This window comes from Callorhinus ursinus, unplaced genomic scaffold (genome assembly GCF_003265705.2).
Source record: "Callorhinus ursinus isolate GAN/ISIS: 27379988/994484 unplaced genomic scaffold, GSC_fseal_2.0 scaffold19, whole genome shotgun sequence".
Taxonomy (NCBI): domain Eukaryota; kingdom Metazoa; phylum Chordata; class Mammalia; order Carnivora; family Otariidae; genus Callorhinus; species Callorhinus ursinus.
In genome coordinates this window covers 15,063,227-15,083,064 of record NW_027397081.1, presented here as the reverse complement: position 1 = coordinate 15,083,064, position 19,838 = coordinate 15,063,227, and the positions used below count along the sequence as shown (strand labels likewise).

At 50.4% G+C, this 19,838-nt stretch overlaps 2 protein-coding genes across 10 annotated transcripts in view; one reads left to right on the top strand and one right to left on the bottom strand.

The window, feature by feature from the left end:
• The window catches only part of IFT46 (intraflagellar transport 46), a 27,989-nt gene extending 20,324 nt beyond the window's left edge, over window positions 1–7,665 (top strand). For both annotated transcript variants that reach the window (XM_025893949.2, XM_073903828.1), the window contains 8 exons: window positions 1,446–1,520; window positions 1,665–1,758; window positions 2,198–2,326; window positions 3,768–3,889; window positions 4,247–4,313; window positions 6,125–6,185; window positions 6,468–6,553; window positions 7,175–7,665. In XM_025893949.2, the coding sequence (XP_025749734.1) occupies window positions 1,446–1,520; window positions 1,665–1,758; window positions 2,198–2,326; window positions 3,768–3,889; window positions 4,247–4,313; window positions 6,125–6,185; window positions 6,468–6,553; window positions 7,175–7,270 (730 nt within the window). In that variant the 3' untranslated portion in view covers window positions 7,271–7,665. The remainder of the gene's footprint in view (window positions 1–1,445; window positions 1,521–1,664; window positions 1,759–2,197; window positions 2,327–3,767; window positions 3,890–4,246; window positions 4,314–6,124; window positions 6,186–6,467; window positions 6,554–7,174) is intronic.
• Window positions 7,548–19,838, bottom strand: TMEM25 (transmembrane protein 25). Of its 8 annotated transcripts, XR_012381519.1 has the most exons (11): window positions 19,634–19,834; window positions 19,022–19,115; window positions 18,441–18,752; window positions 17,481–17,771; window positions 17,137–17,268; window positions 16,782–16,812; window positions 16,528–16,628; window positions 16,308–16,397; window positions 12,289–12,386; window positions 8,965–9,072; window positions 7,548–7,682 (listed from the first exon to the last, which is right to left on the bottom strand). XR_012381519.1 is itself a non-coding variant. In XM_025893709.2 (9 exons), the coding sequence occupies exons 2-9, from the start codon at window positions 19,089–19,091 to the stop codon at window positions 16,083–16,085; spliced, it is 1,101 nt and encodes a 366-aa protein (XP_025749494.1). In that variant the 5' UTR covers window positions 19,092–19,115; window positions 19,634–19,832; the 3' UTR covers window positions 14,808–16,082. The 8 variants fall into 8 exon arrangements, 4 of the variants coding, with proteins under 4 accessions (XP_025749494.1, XP_025749496.1, XP_025749498.1 ...); XR_012381520.1 differs by lacking the exon at window positions 8,965–9,072 and having other exon boundaries at window positions 7,641–7,682; XR_012381518.1 differs by lacking the exon at window positions 7,548–7,682 and having other exon boundaries at window positions 8,856–9,072.

The window sequence follows — 19,838 nt, the reverse complement described above, 5'->3', positions numbered from 1 at the left end:
CCCTACAAGTACTTTTTTTTTTTTTAAGATATTTATTTATTTGAGAGAGAGAAAGAGAGAGAGCATGAAAGCGGGGGAGGGTCAGAGGGAGAAGCAGACTCCCCGCCGAGCAGGGAGCCCGATGTGGGACTCGATCCCGGGACTCCAGGATCATGACCTGAGCCGAAGGCAGTTGCTTAACCCACTGAGCCACCCAGGTGCCCCAAGTACTTTTTAATAACTATACAATATTTGGGGTTCCCGGCTGGCTCATCGGTAGAGTGTGCGACTTTTTTTTTTTTTTTTTAAGATTTTATTTATTTGACACAGAGAGTACAGACAGGGGAAGCAGCAGAGGGAGAGGGAGAAGCAGGCTCCCCGCTGAGCAGGGAGCCCAACTCGGGGCTTGATCCCGGGACTCCAGGATCATGACCTGAGCTGAAGGCAGATGCTTAACCAATTGAGCCACCCAGGCGCCCTGAGTGTGCGACTTCTAACCTCTGGGTTGTGAGTTTAAGCCTCACATTGGTCATAGAGCTTACTTAAAAATTAATAATAACTATACAATATTCAACTTAATATACCTGTCTCTCCAGTATTGGATATTTTGTTTCTAATTTTTTACTTATATAAATAACACTGTTAAAAACATCTTTGTAAGAATTCTTATTTTTCTTGGGGCAAAGTGTTTTCATGTCAGAACTTAAAATCTCGGGGCACTTGGGTGGCTCAGTCGGTTAAGCGTCTGCCTTCGGCTCAGGTCATGACCTCAGGGTCCTGGGATCGAGCCCTGTGTCGGGCTCCCTGTTCAGTGGGGAGCCTGCTTCTCCCTCTCGTTCTCCCCCTGTGCTCTCTCACTTGCTCTCTCAAATAAATGAATAAAATCTTTAAAAAAAAAAAAAAGGGCGCCTGGGTGGCTCAGTCGTTAAGCGTCTGCCTTCAGCTCAGGTCATGATCCCAGGGTCCTGGGATTGAGCCCCGATGGAAGTCTGCTTCTCCCTCTCTCACTCCCCCTGCTTGTGTTCCCTCTCTCGTGTTCTCTCTCTCTCAAATAAATAAAATAAAAATCTTTAAAAAAAAATAAAATCTCATGTTGTATCAATTATACCTCAATTAAAAAAAAGAAATTAGAATCTCATACCATACTTTCTCTTCATCCCTTCCATTCAAAAAAAGAGAATTTCTGCTACATTCTAAAATGTTTAAAAATTGTTTTAGATTTTCTGCAGTTCTTTTCTTCTTTGTCAGAGATAACTGAGCTAATTATAATCCATTTTAAAATTGCCTTGCGAACCACCTGGGAAAGGCAGATGTGGGCAGGGCACAAACCAGGTTCAGAGTCACAGGGTCTGTGGTCAAAGTGAAGGCCGGTGGCGGGGGTAGGGTAGTGGGGGCTGGTGATGAACCGGGGCTCAGTCACATCTGCTCTTCTCTGGCCACCTTGAACCATATTTTCCTTTTCCCAGGGCCTATGATCCTACAGATTATGAGCATTTGCCAGTTTCAGCTGAGATTAAGGAACTCTTCCAGTATATCAGCAGGTGAGCACTAGGCCATCCTCCCATGACCCCACCCCCTTCCTACCTCTAGTCTGAAACAAGCCTGTTCTTCCTAGATTTTTTTAGCCTGAGCAGTAAAGTTCATTTCTCTGACTTTCTCTTCCTTCCCTTTGCGATGTCTCCTAGGTACACACCTCAGTTGATTGACCTGGACCACAAACTGAAACCTTTCATTCCTGATTTTATCCCTGCTGTTGGGGATATTGACGCATTTTTAAAGGTACAGTTGACACATCCTAAAAATGACTTCTTAGGTGTTTCTTCGGACCTCTCTATTACTGTTAACAGTTCAACTAATTTCCTTGCCTAGCATTGGCTATCTTGATATATATTCTTCATTTCATTGGAGTTCTCAACCTTGCTCTCCAAATTCTGCTCATTGCTATTTAGGTAATACTTGATTATATCATTATATATTAAAAATTTGTCATTCATTTACCTCCTAATTATCAACTGTACATTTAGGGCACTGTAGACCATGTGTTTTTTATAGACAGTGTTCTAGTGCAGCATGATACAGAAAGCATGTCTTTTAATACTAGTAATAATAAAGGATGAGAAGAGTTCTTCCTCTTCAACTTATTAGAAACAACAGGTGTGACCTTTCTATGTCTGCCCCCCCCCCATTTTTTTCCTCTGTCTTCCTTTCTCCTGACCAGGTCCCACGTCCTGATGGAAAGCCTGACAACCTTGGCCTGTTGGTATTGGATGAGCCTTCTACAAAGCAGTCGGACCCCACCGTGCTCTCACTGTGGTTAACTGAGAATTCCAAACAGCACAACATCACGGTAAGATGCCAGCCGAGAGCAGAGGCTGTGCTGCTATCCATGCCATCAGAAGGGGTGGCTCTGGTTTCAGGCCAACCCTATTTTTTTAAAAAAACAGTTCACTGAGATATAATTTACTTACCATGAAGTTTGCCCCTTTGGATTATACAATTCAGTGATTTTAGTGTATTCACAGAACTGTACAACCATCACTGCTATCTCATTTAAGAACCCTTTCATTATTCCAGAAAGAAACCTCATACCCATTAGCAGTCACTCCTCATTCCCCACTCCTTCTAGACCCTGCTAAGGACTTCAGTTCCTGAGGTACTTTTTTTTTTAAATTTTATTTATTTACGTGACAGAGAGAGAGACAGCGAGAGAGGGAACACAAGCAGGGGGAGGGGGGAAGCAGGCTTGCCGCAGAGCAGGGAGCCCGATGTGGGGCTCGATCCCAGGACCCTGGGATCATGACCTGAGCCGAAGGCGGACGCTTAACGACCGAGCCACCCAGGCACCCCTCCTTTTTTTCAGTTTTTGAGTGGAGTTGACACACAACGTCAGGGTAGTTTCAGGTGTACAGCACAGTGATTGGACCAGTTTATACACTCCGCTGTGCTCACCCCAAGCGTGGCTGCCATCTGTCACCACACAGCGCTCTTACAGTACCACTGACCTTGCGCCATGCCTTTTATTCCTGTGACTTACTCATTCCATAACCGGAAGCCTGTATCTCCCTCTCCCCTTCACCTATTTTGCCCATCCCTCCCACCCCCTACCCTCCGGCAAATACCAGTTTGTTCCCTGTATTTATAGGTCTGATTCTGCTTTTTATTTGTTTATTCATTTTTTTTTTTTACGATTCCCCATATAAGTAAAATCATATGTCACTCCTTTTCTTATGGCTGAATCACATTCCATTGTATGGACACACTGCATTGTGGTTATCCATTCTCCAGTCGTTTCCACTTTTATTAACATGCTCCTGTGAACTCGTATGTGCGTACAAGTTTTTGTGTGGGCATATATTGTTATTTCTTTTGGGTATATATGTAGGAGCGGGATTGCTGGGCTGTGTGCTAACTGCTTAACATTTTGACGAACTGCCGTACTGTTTGCCGAGCAGCTGAACCATTTTACAGTCCCACCAGCAATGAGTGAGCGTTCCAGTTTGCCCGCATCCTCGCCAACACGTGGTACTGCCTGTCTCCTTTACCCCAGCCGTCCTACTCGTGCGAAGTACCGTCTCAGTGTGGTCAGCCCTAGATCCTGTTGACCTGCCCCCTGTGCATGGCTCCAGAAAATTTTACCAGAGTTTCGTCTTGTGTTCATTGGCTGCCGTCAGGCTTCCCCACTCATTAGCTACTCGCTGTATATGAAGTAGCAGCAAGGATGAGCCATCCCATTAAAATAAGAGAGCTACTTTAATGCCATCAGCCAGGGTTTCCCCTTATTTTTCTAGCAACATATGAAAGTAAAGAGCCTAGAAGATGCAGAGAAGAATCCCAAAGCCATTGACACGTGGATCGAGAGCATCTCGGAGTTACACCGTTCTAAGCCCCCTGCGACTGTGCACTACACCAGGTAAGAAATACCACCCTCTTCCCCACAGTAACCCCTGGGAACCTTCACCACCCTCAGACCCATCGCTTCTGAGAGGAGGGCCCGCAGGCGGAGGACATATTGGATTAGCCTGAGGTCCTGTGGATCCTGACAGCCACTGGCTGAGATTGCAGACATAAAGATTATGATTTATCTGGTATTACTTAGCCATTCTTCCAGACCCCAGATCTTGGATAAATAAGTCTGCCCAGTCTGTGTTCTCCTGAAATCCTCATGTGGCAGACTGACCACCTCCCTTCATCCTACAATCTCCTGACCCAGAGATTGCTGATGTCATCAGTCCACGTTTCTTGTTCATATTTACCTCTGTCCATGTAGGCCCATGCCTGATATTGACACACTGATGCAGGAATGGTCCCCAGAGTTTGAAGAGCTTTTGGGCAAGGTAAGTGGAGAGAGCAGGAACTACAAAAGTGTGGCATTTACTTGAAGGCCCAGTGTTTGCTCTCTTCCTATATTTTTTTAAGTTTTTTTTTTTTTAATTGACCAACTTTATTTATTTGAGAGCGAGAGAGTGTGAGCACCAGCATGTAAGCAGGGGTAGGGGGAGAGGGAGAAGGAGAGAAGCAGACTCCCTGCTGAGCATGGAGCCTGACTTGGGGCTCGAGCCCATGACCCTGAGATCATGACCTGAGTCAAAATCAAGAGTCGGACACTTAACCAACTGAGCCACCCAGGCACCCCTTAAGTTTTTCTTTTTTTAAGATTTTATTTTTAAGTAATCTCTACACCCAACGTGGGGCTTGAACTTACAACCCTGAGATCAAGAATCGCATGCTCTACCGACTGAGCCAGCCAGGTGCCCCTCTCTTCCTATATTTTATTATCATTCACTTTTTAATTGGAGTATAATTCACAACAGAGACATACACATGTTAATTTTCAGCAACTGAACAGCTTTGTGTAACAGAACACATCAGATCAAAACACAGAACATCACTAGCATCCCAGAAGCCCACTCATGCTTCCATACACTTCCACCTCCCAATGTAATCACTGTCCTGATTTTTTTTTTTAAAGATTTTATTTATTTATTTGACAGAGAGAGACACAGCGAGAAAGGGAACACAAGCAGGGGGATCGGCAGAGACAGAGGGAGCAGGCTCCCTGCTGAGCAGGGAGCCCGACGTGCGGCTTGATCCCAGGACCCTGGGATCTGACCTGAGCCGAAGGCAGACGCTTAACTGACTGAGCCACCCAGGCGCCCACACTGTCCTGATTTCTAACAGCATAGATCAACTTACCTATTTTGTGTGCTCTCTAGATCTAATCATCCCCTTTTGTGTCTTATTTCTTTTGCTCTTAAGAAAGTTAGAAGTCCGGGCACCTGGGTGCCTCAGTCTGTTAAGCGTCTGCCTTTGGCTCAGGTCATGGTCCCAGGGTCCTGGGAACGAGCCCCCCATTGGGCTCCCTGCTCAGCAGGGAGCCTGCTTCTCCCTCTTCCTCTGCCCCTCCCCTGCTCATCTCTCTCTCTCTCTCTCTCTCTCAAATAAATAAATAAATAAAATCTTTAAAAAAAAGAAAGTTAAAAGTCTTAATGGGGAAAATGTGACAGTTTAGATTCAGAAATAAAGTTCTAAGTACCAATAATTACCATTAAACAAAGTTAAAAGAGTGGTGGACTGAAAAAAATTAAATATATAAATGTGATAAGATTACTGTCCAAGCAAAGAGCTCTTCCATATCAAGAAAAGGAAACTGATGAGACGCTTGGGTGGCTCAGTTGGTTACGCATCTGCCTTCGGCTCAAGTCATGATCCCTGGGTCCTAGGATCGAGTCCCGCATCGGGCTCCTTGCTCAGTGGGGAGCCTGCTTCTCCCTTTCCCTCTCCTTCTGCTGCTCCCCCTGCTTGTGCTCTCTTTCTCTCTCTCTCTGACAAACAAATAAATAAATATCTTTAAAAAAGAGAGAGAGAGGGGCGCCTGGGTGGCTCAGTCGGTTGGGCGTCTGCCTTCGGCTCAGGTCATGATCCCAGGGTCCTGGGATCGAGCCCCGCATTGGGCTCCCCGCTCCGCGGGAGGCCTGCTTCTCCCTCTACCACTCCCCCTGCTTGTGTTCCTGCTCTCACTGTGTCTCTCTCTGTCAAATAAATAAATAAAATCTTTAAAAAAAAAAAAAAGAGAGAGAAAGAGAGAGGTGCTGGCCCCAGTGAAACCTCAGCCTTCTGACTCTGGTCCATCCCATGCTCGTCCTAGGTGAGCCTGCCCACAGCAGAGATTGACTGCAGCCTGGCGGAGTACATTGACATGATCTGTGGTAAGCTCTTCCATCCCTTCCTTTTCTCCGTCTCTGGACGAATACACTGTGGGCTTTTGCAAAGGCTCCTTTGCTCTGGGAAGATAGCATCTTGAGTTACAGCCAGTTTGCTGTTTGGCAGCACTGAAGGTGGTATTTGGGCTTATGTGACTCCCCACCAGGTATCAGCCCTCAGAGTCATAGCGACACATCCCATCTGGGAGGGCCATGGCCATCCTAAACATAAATGCCCCATAATTCCCAGTTGTGTTTGGTTCTGCTCATGGGAGCTCTTGATTTCAGCCATCCTAGACATCCCTATCTACAAGAGTCGGATTCAGTCCCTGCACCTGCTCTTCTCCCTCTACTCGGAATTCAAGAACTCACAGGTAAGACTAGGGCAGAGAGTGCCTTCTGCCGTAGTGAGGAATGCTCCAGTCTCTACTCTTCCGAGTCAGCTGGGATTTGCCCTTGGACAAGGAAGGATGTTTCTGCAAGACTTACCATTGCCCTTCCCTGTCATTTGAAGAACACGCAAGCAGGAAGGGTGGGGCTTTCACAGGGAGGGAAGCAGAAGAGCTGTAGGCCTTTGGCCTGGGGGACACGCCAGGGACACTCACCACAGGGCTTGAGGAATGGATGCAGGGCAGAAGGAAAAAAGGGGTTCATCTTTGAAGGGGGAGGGGCAAATTTCTAGCTGTTTTTCAAAGACAGCACCAAGGAATTGTTCTGAAAGTAGAACTGGGGAGGGCACATTCTGCGTGGAGCACTGGGTGTTATGCACAATGAATCATGGAACACTACATCAAGAACTAATGTAATATATGGTGATTAACAGAACAATAAAAAATTAAAAAAATATAAAAAAATGATTTTCCACGTGTTAAAAAAAATGAAAGAAGAACTGGGGAAGAATTGGAGCTTAACGGGCTGTAAAGAGGTTAGTTCTTGCTCAGATGCAGCAGCTAGCATACCAGATACTCCATGTACCCTCTCCTCTTTCCTCACAGCATTTTAAAGCTCTAGCTGAAGGCAAGAAAGCATTCACCCCTCCATCCAACTCCGCTTCCCAAGCTGGAGATGCAGAGACATTAACCTTCAGCTGAGACAGCCCCCCGCCCCCGGGTCTCTCTGCTCCCAGGCTGAGCTGCCGCCTCTGCCCTGGCTGAGGCGACCTAGTCATCAGCCACGTGGCGACCGCGCCTGCACCACAGCCTGACTCGGACGCGGACATCCTGCTGCCCTCTCTGCCAGAAAGTACTGCGTGTGTTCCTTAAATGGCTTCTGCCTGTCTCCGCTTTTCCTCCCGTGGGAATTATGCACCTACACCACTGTGGGGACTTGAGTTAGAAGAATAGAAGGACTGGAACGTCTGGGATTCCAGGGTGCTCAGGTTGGGAGGAAAGCTTCAAAGATGTTCTTTTTGAGACAGCGATGGAGTTCTTTTCTTTCATTCTTAACGTTATTGGCAAAGATTTTGCAAATAAAATGCTCTATCTTCCAGGTTGTCCTGCTCTTCTATAATATGAAAGAGAAAAGACAGACTGAGCATAAGGCGGAGCTAAGGATCAGCCCCAGTAATGGCATGAAGTGAACAGTGGTTTCAGCAAATCAACTTTGTGAAAGAAAACCACATCCCTCGCCTCTGGGATTGGCAGTAGAGGGCGATCATCTTCTCCCAGAACTGATTTTTCCTAGGGGTCTCTCACCAGTTACTGCTGCCGCTGCTTACAGTTTACCTGCCTGTCTAGCTCCAGACCTGTCTGGTTGTGGTCTCCAGAGAGCCTAGCTTTTGCACCATCCGGGTGAGAGGTGATTGTGCCCCGGACGAGGGAGGAAGCAAGTGATGGGGGTATAGATGGGACGATTCAGGAAATAATTTGGAGGCTGTATCAGCCAAGCTCCAGTCAGGAAGTCAGAAAACGTGCTAGTTCATTCTTTCTTTTTTCTTTTTTGGGGGGGGGGGCAGAGGGAAAGAGAATCTGAAGCAGGCTACACCTACCCTGGAGCCCAATCTCACAACTCCGAGATCATGACCTCAGCTGAAATCAAGAGTCGGACACTTAACTGACCGTGCCACCCAGGCGCCCCCGTGCTAGTTATTCTAACACGGGGTGTTAACGATGGGAAATTGGTCACAAAGCATTGGAAGGGCTGACAGAGCAAAAGGGAGAAGGGAAGGTGGGCTGCTGGAAGGAGAGGTTCAAGGGGAGGCACCTGCTGCAGGTGCCGGAGGCAGAAGGGCTGCTGCAGTGGTCTCGAGGGGCTGAGGGGGCGCCACACCGAAGCACTAAAGTCCGCATGCCCTCATCCCACTACCAGATCAGCCCTGAGTAATGGCTGCGACTTCCTTTCTCCTACCTTCTCGTATCCTGCGGGCGCCTCCCACTGGCAGAAATCAATAGCTGGCAGGGGAATTTGGAAACCCAGCCGTAGAAAACAGAAGGGAGGGTGTGGGGCTGAGAGGCAACAGATAGATAACCAGGAGAGGTAGAACCACAGACCTTGCTGGTAGACTGGATGTGGGGGACAGAAGGCAAGGAATCGGGGATGACACGCAGGTGTTTGGGCTTGAGCAGCTGAAGGGGTAAAGGAGCCAAGTACAGATGTGGGGGGAAGTAGGGCAAGAACTGATTGGAGGGGAGAATTACATTAAAGTGCTACACTGCCAGCCTCATCTATATTGATTTGGATCATATTTTAGTGAGGAAGTGGATTCACAAAGGTGGAATCTGCAAATAACACGGATCAAGTGTACTTCCTGCCGAAGAATGCACTGTTAACCACGGCCTTTGCTTACCTCGCTGCTCCTTTATACCCAGCGCAGCCCCCCAGTGGCCGTCCCGGGCGCTCCTCTCTCTGCCTCAGAGCCTGTGCTTACTCCCGGCTGACTCCTTGCCCTGTGGCCCTAGAAAAAATCCAGTAACTTATATACCTCAGTTAACCTAGCTATGAAACAGTTACAATAAACACTAATCAACTGTCAGGCTTGTCCCATGGGCAAAATTACGTGAAAAGATTAAGTGCCCCCAAATGTAATATGTAATAATTATGTTACTAAGTATAAATTTTCAACTAGGCCTCCTAAAACTGCATTTGGCTACTTCTCCCTACCTGGAGATCCTCATTTTCCATACTCCCCCTAGGCAAACTGCAAAACCAATCTGCTTGCCCTGCTCTGCCCATGATTCAGGAAGCCCCCCCCCTTCTTCTTTTTTTCAAGATTTTATTTATTTATGAGAGAGAGAGAGTATGAGCACGGTGAAGGGCAGAGGGAGAAGCCGACTCCCCGCTGAGGAGGGAGCCCAATGTGGGACTCGATGTGGGCCTCAATCCCGGGACTCCAGGATCATGACCTGACCTGAAGGCAGACGCTTAACCAACTGAGCCACCCTGGTGCCCAGGAAGTCCCCTTTCTAACTAAACTTTTATGCACGCTATTTCCCTTGCTTGAAGTGTCCCTCACCTTCTCTGCTGGTCCTAGGCTTTTGACATTTGGAAATAAACATTGAACACCATATTCACATCTCATTCCCTCCTTTAACCCTATACAATGACAGTATAAGAATAATAATTTCATTTTTTGTTTTTAAAGATTTTATTTATTTATTTGACAGAGAAAGACACGGCAAGAGAGGGAACACAGGCAGGGGGAGCGGAAGAGGGAGAAGCAGGCCTCCCGCGGAGCAGGGAGCCCCATGCGGGGCCCGATCCCAGGACACTGGGATCATGACCTGAGCTGCAAGGCACATGCTTAACGACTGAGCCACCCAGGCGCCCCAAGAATAATAATTTTGAAAAAGATATAGACCAGCAAGGATTGATAATAGGAAAGAAAATGACAGAAGACTAGGCAGCAATATTTTTGGAAGATGGATAAATGGTAATTGATTTAGTGGGGTGGGGGGGAGTCTGAAATTTGCCTATAGAGGAGAAAGACAGAGGAACCAGTAAGAAGTGAGCCACATCATGCTGCAGAACCCCGGGAAGGATCAGGGATTGAAACTGCCAGATATTTCTGACGGCACGCATGCAGGGTGGGGCTGAAAACAGGAGAATTCGTTGAAGGTGTGTAGAAGGATTAAATCCCCAGAAATGTACCCCTCTGTGCTGCCCACCTCTCTATCGCAACAGAAGATAGTCACCTTTGAACCAGGGAGGCTCTGGACATGAAAACACCAAGCCACTATGAGGACAGCAGTAAGGGGCCATATTTAAAAGAAGTGGATAAAACGAGTGAGGGATGAGATCCTCAGCCCTTTCCCATGCTTATTTATGCCTCCAAAGCAGAATATTGGAAGAGTCCCCTCGGCAAACTGATCAGCCAAAAAGAAAAGAGCTTTAGACACTGACATGGAGTCTTTAAGCACATGTCCAGGTCCCTACCGCCCCATCAGCTTCCAATCAGCTTTCTGGTTATCTCGTTCTTGTGTGTGTACACCTGTTTGCAACTCTCATTTTAAATATGAAAGTACAGAGATCACTGGACTTTGAAGAAAGCCAGAAAAACAGAGACTAAAACTGGCAAAACAAAGCAGGTAAGCTAAGGGGAAAAAATTAGTAATATTCATAGACCAGGTCTCAAACTTGGTTGCACATTAGAATCAACTGGGGATCTTTTCTCTCTCTCTCTTTTTTTTAAGAGAGCACATGCACAAGCAGGGGTGGGGGTGGAGGGGAGGATCAGAGGGAGAGAATCTTTTTTTTTGGTAAAGATTATTTATTTATTTATTTGACAGAGAGATAGTGGGAGCACAAGTAGGCAGAGTAGCAGGCAGAGGAAGAGAGAGAAGCAGGCTCCCCAGTGAGCAGGAAGTCTGACGTGAGGCTCAATCCCAGGCCCTGGGATCATGACCAGAGCTGAAGGCAGCCACTTAACCAACTGAGCCACCCGGGTGCCCCGGGAGAGAGTGATTCTTAAGCAGGATCCATGCCCAGCACAGAGCCAGACACGGGGCTTGATCTCAAGACTCCGACATGACAGTCAAAATCAAGAACTGGATGCTTAACTGACTGAGCCACCCAGGTGCCCGCAACTGGAGATATTTTATTTTATTATGTTTTTAATTTTTTTTAGTTGAGTTCTACACCCAATGTGGGGCTCAAACTCACAACCCTGAGATCAAGAGTCACATGCTCCACCAACTGAGCCAGCCAGGTGCCCCAACTGGAGATCTTTTAAAGAAAAGTTTCTTTGAGTTGCCTGGGTGGCTCAGTTGGTTAAGCATCTGCCTTCGGCTCAGGTCATGATCCCAGGGTCCTGGGATCGAGTCCCGCATCAGGCTCCCTGCTCAGCAGAGAGTCTGCTTCTCCCTCTTCCTCTGTGATCTTTTTCACTTTCACTCTCTCAAATAAATAAAATCCTTTAAAAAAAGAACAAAAATAAAAACATGTTTATTTTTTTTAAGATTTTATTTATTTATTCATGAGAGACAGAGGGAGAGAGAGAGAGAGAGAAGCAGAGGGAGAAGCAGGCTCCCAAGGAGGAGGGAGCCTGATGCAGGACTCGATCCCAGGACCCTGGGATCATGACCTGAGCCGAAGGCAGACGCTTAACCATCTGAGCCACCCAGGTGCCCCCAAAAAATGTTTATTTATTTTAAAGATTTTATTTATTCATTTGAGACAGAGAGATACAGAGAGAGAGATGAGCAGGGGGAGCGATAGAGGGAGAAGGAGAAACAGACTCCCCGCTGAGCAGGGAGCTGGACGGAGGGCTTGATTCCAGGACCCTGGGATCATGACCTGAGCCGAAGGCAGACACTTAACCGACTGAGCCACCCAGGCGCCCCTAAAAACATGTTTTAAAAAAATTGAGGGTGCCTGGGTGGCTCAGTTGGTTAAGCGACTGCCTTCGGCTCAGGTCATGATCCTGGAGTCCCGGGATCGAGTCCCGCATCGGGCTCCCTGCTCAGCGGGGAGCCTGCTTCTCCCTCTGACCCTCCCTCCTCTCATGTGCTCTCTCTCTCTCATTCTCTCTCAAATAAATAAATAAATAAAATCTTAAAAAAAAAAAAGTACCTAAGGTCAGATCACTCAGGGCCTCCCAGGCAATAAGACAGTTGAACAGATTTAAAAAAAAGGAAGATTGAACAGATTAAATTAGTGGCAACAACTCACTCACCTACATAGTATGCAGCCAGCCCCTCCTGTCATGGTGTCACGGTAAGCACAGGATGCTTCCTTATCTTTTGATTGTGGGTTGGACCATGTGACTTTGCTCTGGGAGGTGAAAAACCAATAACAAATTGGTTAACCCAAATGAAATGAACAAATTCCTAGAAATATAAAGTAGAAAGTCTGAAAGACCGATAGCTAATAAGGAGATTGAATTGATAATCAAAATTTTTAAATCAAAGTAGAACAGGTAGGTTGCTGGTTGGCAGGGAATGGGGGGGTGGAAGAAATGAGTGAATTTTTTTTTTTTTTTAGTAAATTGAATAGGGGCGCCTGGATGGCTCAGTCATTAAGCGTCTGCTTCGGCTCAGGTCATGGTCCCAGGGTCCTGGGATCGAGCCCCGCATCGGGCTCCCTGCTGAGCACGGAGTCTGCTTCTCCCTCTGACCCTCTTCCCTCTCGTGCTCTCTCTCTCTCTCATTCTCTCTCAAATAAATAAATAAAATCTTTAAAAATAAATAAATAAATAAATAAAGATTTTATTTATTTGACAGGGATACAGTGAGAGAGGGAACACAAGCAGGGGGAGTGGGAGAAGGAGAAGCAGGCTCCCCGCGGAACAGGGAGCCCGATGCGGGGCTCTATCCCAGGCCCCTGGGATCATGACCTCAGCCGAAGGCAGACGCTTAACGACTGAGCCACCCAGGCGCCCCGTCAGATGAAATTTATAGTGAAATGTACAAATCAAATTACCATTTGATTTTTTTAAAAAGATTTATTTGAGAGTGAGCAAGAGAGCACAAACGGGGGTGGGGTGGAGAAGCAGAGGGAGAAACAGACTCCCCCCTGAGCAGCGAGTCCCGGGGCTTGATCCCAGGACCCTGGGATTATGACCTGAGCCGAAGGCAGACGCTTAACAACTGAGCCACCCAGGCGCCCTTACCATTTGATGATTTTTAAAACTACAACTTTATTGGGGTGCCTGGCTGGCTCAGTTGGTGGAATATGCAATTCTTGATTTCAGGTTTGTGAGTTCAAACCCCATGCTGGGGGTAGGGTTTACTTTAAAAAAAAAAAAAAAGTACAGCTTTATTGAGATATAATTTGTACTTTATAAAGTTCACCCTTGTAAAGTGTACAGTTCAGTGGTTTTTTTGGTCTGTTCACAACGTTGTGCCTTGATCATCACTAATTCCAGAACATTTTTATCACCCCAAAAGAAACCCCACATTCATTAGCAGCCATTCTCCATTCTTCCCTCCCTCCAGTCCCTGGCAACCACTAACTTATTCTGTCTCCGCAGAATTGCCCATTCTGGGCATTTCATATATATGGAGTCACAGATGGTCTTTTGGATTTGGCTTCTTTCACTCAGCACGTTTTCAAGGTTCACCCAAGTTGTAATTTGATGGGCTTTGACCTGCATAATGAGCAGGGGCTTCTTCATCAGCATTTCTCAGAAAGGAGTCTTTACCTTTCATCAAATTCTCCAAGGGGTCTGGGACTCAACAAAGGAGCAAGGAATCTCTAAGGGAAAACTAGAACACTGGTTTCAAAGTCCACCCCTTTGCAAATACTTGCAAGGACAAATTTGCCAGGAAGAACCCACCTTTCTGCAGAAGTAAGACCTTGAGGGTAGCTGAGAGGAGCACAAGGCTTGTAGCCTTGCCAAAGAACCATCAAGGAAGGGGCTCCAGGACCTCCCAAAGGAAACAGTGGACGACCGTCACCAGAGGCACCCCGGCTTCTAAACGTTCTGGGGCCACAAAGCAGCTTACATGCAAAACCAGTAGAGGCTGGGGCAGCCTCAGCCACTCCCATGGAGGCCAACCCTAATGAACAACTGAGAAGCAGGGAGGTGGGTGGAGAACCCAGAACTATGCAAGCCAAGCCCATCTGTTGCTCAGAAAATTCTCATTCCTAGGGCACCTGGGTGGCTCAGATGGTTAAGCGTCTGCCTTCGGCTCAGGTCATGATCCCAGGGTCCTGGGATCAAGTCCTGCATCGGGCCCCCTGCTCAGCGGGGAGCCTGCTTCTCCCTCTGCCTCTCTCTCTCTCTTCCTGTCTCTTAACAAATAAATAAATAAAATCTTTAAAAAGAAAGAGAACTCTCATTTCTAGTCTTTTTCCCTGTTCTCCAGAAAAAAAAAATTTTTTTTTTTTTTTAAATCACAGCCTAGTCTGAGCCTTCTGTACCTCTAACCAGGACAAAAGAGCTCAGCCTGGCTTAGCCACACTCCTGAGAGATGGGGAGTCTGCCAAGTGAGACCCAGACACTGGGTGGAGAGATAGGATCCCTGCTCTGGCACTCCCGAAACGGAGCACGCCAGCCCTGCATTGAGAACAGTGTAATTAAAGAAATAACATTTATTTTTAAAAATAAAAGATCTGAAGCAAACAAGGTAAAGTGAGAAGATTCAACTGAGTTGAGTAGTGGGTACAGAGGTGTTTCCTCTACTCACTGTGTGATTTAAAGATTTCATTTTAAAACCATAAATGAAGAAATGAAACAGACATGTAACATTCACTCAGTCAAGTTTATTAAATTTACGGTGTGCTCAGCACTGTCCTAGGCAGTAACAGGAGAGAAATTATAAAACAAGGTATCAACTAGGGAAAAACAGACTCTGCACTATAATAATTTGCTATCATTTCCATGTTGCTTTCCAAAGAGTTCTTAGGTTGTTTTGGAGTATGTGGTCCCCCCTCTTTTTCCATGTCCCCCTAAAAGCTTCTAGCTCTGTCCAATAATGTGCCACCGTGGCTATCCCCTGAAGAACCGAGGGTGGACAGGAAGAGCGGCTTCCTGCTGAGGAGGCCGTCAGGGGCTGGTCATGGGGTCCCATGGCGGGGGAGACATGTTGAGAGGGAAACTGTCAACCCCGAGGGCTCAGGGCACTCACAGTGAATCAGAGGAAGGCCAGACTTGGGGAAGCCACAGAGAGGGCCCTGGGGCCCTCACTCACCCCCTCCCTCCCCAGGGAATGTGCTTAAAGTGCCAACACTGTAAGAAAATGATGCATAGCTATTACATGCTGCCAGGGGTGCCACTGGACTTCCCGCCTCCCTCTTTTCCTCTTGACTTGTGCTAACGCCAGGCCCTGGCACCACCAAGGCTAGGTCAGTGGGGCAGTATAGTGCCCAGTGGGGAAATGGAGAAGGTCCAATGTATAACGTATGATGCCCAAGAGGAGGCAGAGACAGAGAAGGGCGGAGAGGTATGTAGCAAAAGGGATTAGCTTGTGCTTGGCCACTGCCCCGGGCCAGAGGTTGGTTCCCGTGTAAAGGGCAGTTTGGTTCGATACAGCTAATATCAGGGTCCTAAATTTTCCCTGAGGGAACAAAGCTGCACAGCATGGGGAGGAAATTGAAGACATGCAGGGCCCTCCCTGTCCCCCCCCCGCACTGGGCACACCCTCGTGCCTGCTGTACAAAGTGCTAAGAGTACTGGTGTGTGGCAAAGGGCAGGCCCAGACCGGCCGAGCCACACCACACTTAGATGCCAGATGACCTGCAAACACACCTGCACAAAGAGCTCCATCCGCCAGGGCACGGGTGTCACTGAAGGCCCCCCCTACCTGAGTTAGAACAAGGGGCTGAGGTCCAGCTGGTGGCTCTGCCAAGGTACCTGTGCCCCTGAGGGTCAGATCATGAGGATGACACAGAGGGCACCCCAGCCAGGAGGGCAAGCAGAAGCAGCAGAGGCATGACCTCTTCCCAGTGGCAACGGGGCCAGGCAGCGGTGGCCTTGGAGGAGGAGGGGGCCCAGAAGCCAAGAGGGCACCCCCCATCTCGCCCTGCTCAGAGCCAGATCTCATCACTGCTCACACTGGACACTCGATAGATATAGCCCAGCATGGGGAGCCGGATGAAACCTGCAGGGGCAAAGATGCCCATGAGACGCAGTGAGCCTCACCGCCTGGAAGCTGGGAGAGCCCTCTCTACCCGTGGAGGCTCTGAGGCCTCTGGCAGAAGCACAAGGGCTGGGGAGCGGAGGAGGGGGGCCACAGGCCCATGTCCCAGTACCTCGGCTGGTGAGGAGGCCACCAGGCTCCGGGTCCAGCAGCTCTGGCCGGCTGTTATTCGGAGCCATCTGCCGGTCTGCTGGCTTCCCTGCTGGGTGACAAACGGGTGTGCCCAGGATGAGGAGTGTGCCTGATGGGGCCTAGGCCCTCCTAAGTACCAGCGTCTCTCTTTTCCTCAGAAGCACCTCTGAAGATAGAGTGGGGGCAGACAGAGGGTGTACCTCTGGAATCCGGAGTGAGGTCATTGAGCTGAAGGTTGGACGGGAGGGACATGTTCTCCCGTGGCAGGCGCACGTTGTTGAGTTTCAGGTTGTTGGAGTCACTACAGGGCGGACAGAGCCTGGGATATGCCCTGGCTCCAGCAGGCCCAGATTCCTGCTTTGGGGCCCATTCCAGAACGAGGGAGACGCCCGGTTTCCAGCTGTCCCCATGCTGCATCTCAGGTCGGCCCATCCAGCCCGCCCCAGGAAGTTACCTAGAGATCAGGGATGGGCGCCGGGAGGGGCCTAGGGAGAAAGAAATCACACGCTTTCTCAGGGAGCCCACCCACTTGGGGGTCTCTCCCTGTGCCCTTTCAGACCCAGGACCCTCAAGCAAGGGATCTCTCCAATGCCCAGCTTTGGCTCTGGGACAGACCGGGTTCCTGCTACCTGAGTTGCAGGAACTACCTGAGTTGCATTGGGTTTTTACCCATGGACATGCCCAGGAAGATCAGCGATGACCTGTCCTGCCAAGGCCCACGTGCTGCCCTTGCTGCTCCTCCCTCTCCTTCTCCCTGCTCCTCAGCCACCCTCACCCCCCCCACCCCCGCCCCACTGCTTTGGCCCTACCTTTGGTCTTCTTCTCTTTCCTGCAGACCAGGCAGGCCACTAAGGTGCTGAACCCCACCAGGGTGCCCAGGGCAAGCCCTCCAGCCACAACGATGCCCAGCAGCGGCACTTCCACTCGGGTGGCCAGAAGCCCTGCAAGGTGTGTCCTCTGGTTAGGTTCGAAGTGGGCAGGGCCCCCCAACTCTGAGATGCCAGAGACAAGTACTACTCTGACTTCCTTGCTCAAGGTAGCCGGCACAGCTCATTCAGAAGACTCACCCAGAGGGCACCCAGTCTTCCCATTTCTGTACTGTGATCCTGCACCCACCTGAGGCTGTGCTGGGCCAGGTGCTGGCAGTGCTCACCCGGGGCCGGAAGCGAGGCGCTGGTGACACCCACGTCGTTGGTGGCCACCACGGAGAGGTTGTGTGCCAGGCTGCGGAGCTGCAGCTGCACAGTGTGGTTGGTGAGCCAAGGGTAGTTCTGGGCATCCAGCACCAGGAAGTTGGAGGCGTTGACAGTCACCGGCCCATCCTGGTCGATCCAGGTCACATTGGCAGGTGGGTTGGCCCGCACCAGGGCAAAAAGGACAACCAGGAGGCCTGGCCCCTGAGCTTCCTGGTACTTGGCCCCGACCTGGGCAATCTCTGGTTTAACTGGTGCAAAGCAGAAGCCAATATGCTCTCACCACACCACTCAGACTCCTTGTCCTTTCCTCCCAAACCCAGAAAGGAGCCAGGAGCTTGGGCCTCTCCTCAAGGGGGCACTGGCAAACAGGACGGCTGGGTCTGCCTGAGAAGCAGCATCTCGTAGTGATTAACAGTAGAAACACTCGGGGCGCCCGGGGGGCTCAGTGGTTGAGCGTCTGCCTCGGGTTCAGGTCATGGTCCCAGGGTCCTGGGACCGAGCCCCGCATCGGGCTCCCCGTTTGGTGGGAAGCCTGCTTCTCCCTCTCCCACTCCCCCTACTTGTGTTTCCTCTCTCACTGTCTCTCTCGCTCTCGGTCAAAATATAAATAAATAAAATCTTCAAAAAAACAAACACAGTAGAAACACTAGAACCAAAATGTCTCGATTTGAATCCTGGCTCTGCCTACCAGCTGTAGGACTGCAGACATATTACCTAACCAATCTGCCGCTCAGTTTTCTCATTTGTGAAATGGGGTTAACAATAATAATTACCTCATAGGATTATCCTGAGGATAATATGAGTTAATATTTTCAAAGTGCTTAAGTGGTAAGGGGTCTATCAGACCACCTGTCTGGCGGCTGCTGGAAACCCTCGGGCAGAGAACCTCTGTCCCCGCCCACCTCAGGGGCACTCACATTGCACATTGAGGATGACAGAGGCATTAGCTGACCGGCCACTGCCGGGGTCCTGCAAGGAGCAGTTAAGCTCATGCTGGGCCCTCTGGGCAGTAACAGTGAAGGTGCTGGTGCCTCCAGAGAAGGCCTCCCCGCCCACGCTCAGCAGTCTCGAGGTGCTGGCCTCCTGCAGCTGTCCATCCAGGTACCAGGCCAATCGGGGGGTTCCAGGCCCCGCTGCCACCTGGCAGGTGAAGGCGTGCCGCTCGTTCTCCCGAAGTGCCAGCTCGGCCCAGGTCTGACCATCAATTTCTGGTGCCAATTCCCCCCAACCTGGAACACAGCAGGGGGTTCTGCGGAGAGCTGGGGGAGGGGCGGGACTGGTCTGTGACCAGCACGAGATCCAGTTACAGAAGGGCAGCAGACCAAGAGCCGGGGCACCCCGGCTCGCTCACAAGAACTGGCCGGACCGTGGGTAGGTGGCTGAGGGGAACCCAGCTCTAGTGCTCTGGGGCCTGAAGCGGGTACCCAAACCCGAGGTGAGGGGAGACAGGGGGGCTTGCCCCGAGAAGTGCTTGGCCAAAGGGTGAACGCGGGTGTACCTGAGCTCAGAAGGGCTGGCAGGAGCAGCAGTGTGTGCGGGAGGGTAGCTGGGCCTGGGGACAGCGCCATGGCGGCTCAGGCCTAGGCCCCAGGCTGCCGAAAGAAGGGGGCGGGCCTCGACGTTAGCCAGGTGACCGGAGGCAGGCTGAGTAATTCCTCCAGGAACTTACTCTCCAGAAACAAAAATAAACCGTGCACCGACACACAAATGGAGACTGACCCGCAGTGGCGAAGGCAAGGACGCCGAGCGCGAAGGCCCGAGCCCACCCAGCACGCAGCCGCCCAGCCTGCGGGCGCACAACCGGGCGCCGCCTCCCGGGGACAAACAGGCGCCGGCCCCGGGGCGCAGAGACCGCGCGCAGCCGCGCAGCCCGCACGCGGCCCGACACACACGCGCGCGCACACGCAGACTCGCGGCGCAGGGCCCCCCCGCAAAGGGACCGTCCTCCCGGCCCGTCTCTCCCTCGTCCCTTCCCCCTGCCATCTGTCGCCCCACGCCCACTTTCCACCCTTAGGGGCCTGGGCGTAAGTGGGCCGGAGCGGCGGGGGGGTCCGGGCGGTGGGGGTCGCGCGGCAACCCCGCGCCCCCCCATCCCCCCAGGGCGGCTCACCTGGCGCCCTCCCCGCGCTCAGCACAAGCGACTGCTCAGGTCTGCGGGGCGCTGCAGTCCGCGGCGGGGCCGGGCGGGGCCGGGCGGGGCCAATCAACGCCCGAGCCCGCCCGCCCGGCCCCGCCCCCACCCCTTCTCCCCCCGCCCCGTCCCGACCGCGGCGGACCGCGGAGTGCCCTGCGGCTGGACGCAGACACTGGCGAGA

Coding starts and splice junctions, on each gene's coding strand:
- TMEM25 (XM_025893709.2), bottom strand. CDS start 19,091: ATGGCGCTGTCCCCAGGCCCAGCTACCCTCCCGCACACACTGCTGCTC. Junction 17,269..17,480: donor CGCCTCGCTTCCGGCCCCGG/GTGAGCACTGCC, acceptor CACACCTTGCAG/GGCTTCTGGCCACCCGAGTG. Junction 16,157..16,307: donor TGGCCTCCTCACCAGCCGAG/GTACTGGGACAT, acceptor TTGCCCCTGCAG/GTTTCATCCGGCTCCCCATG.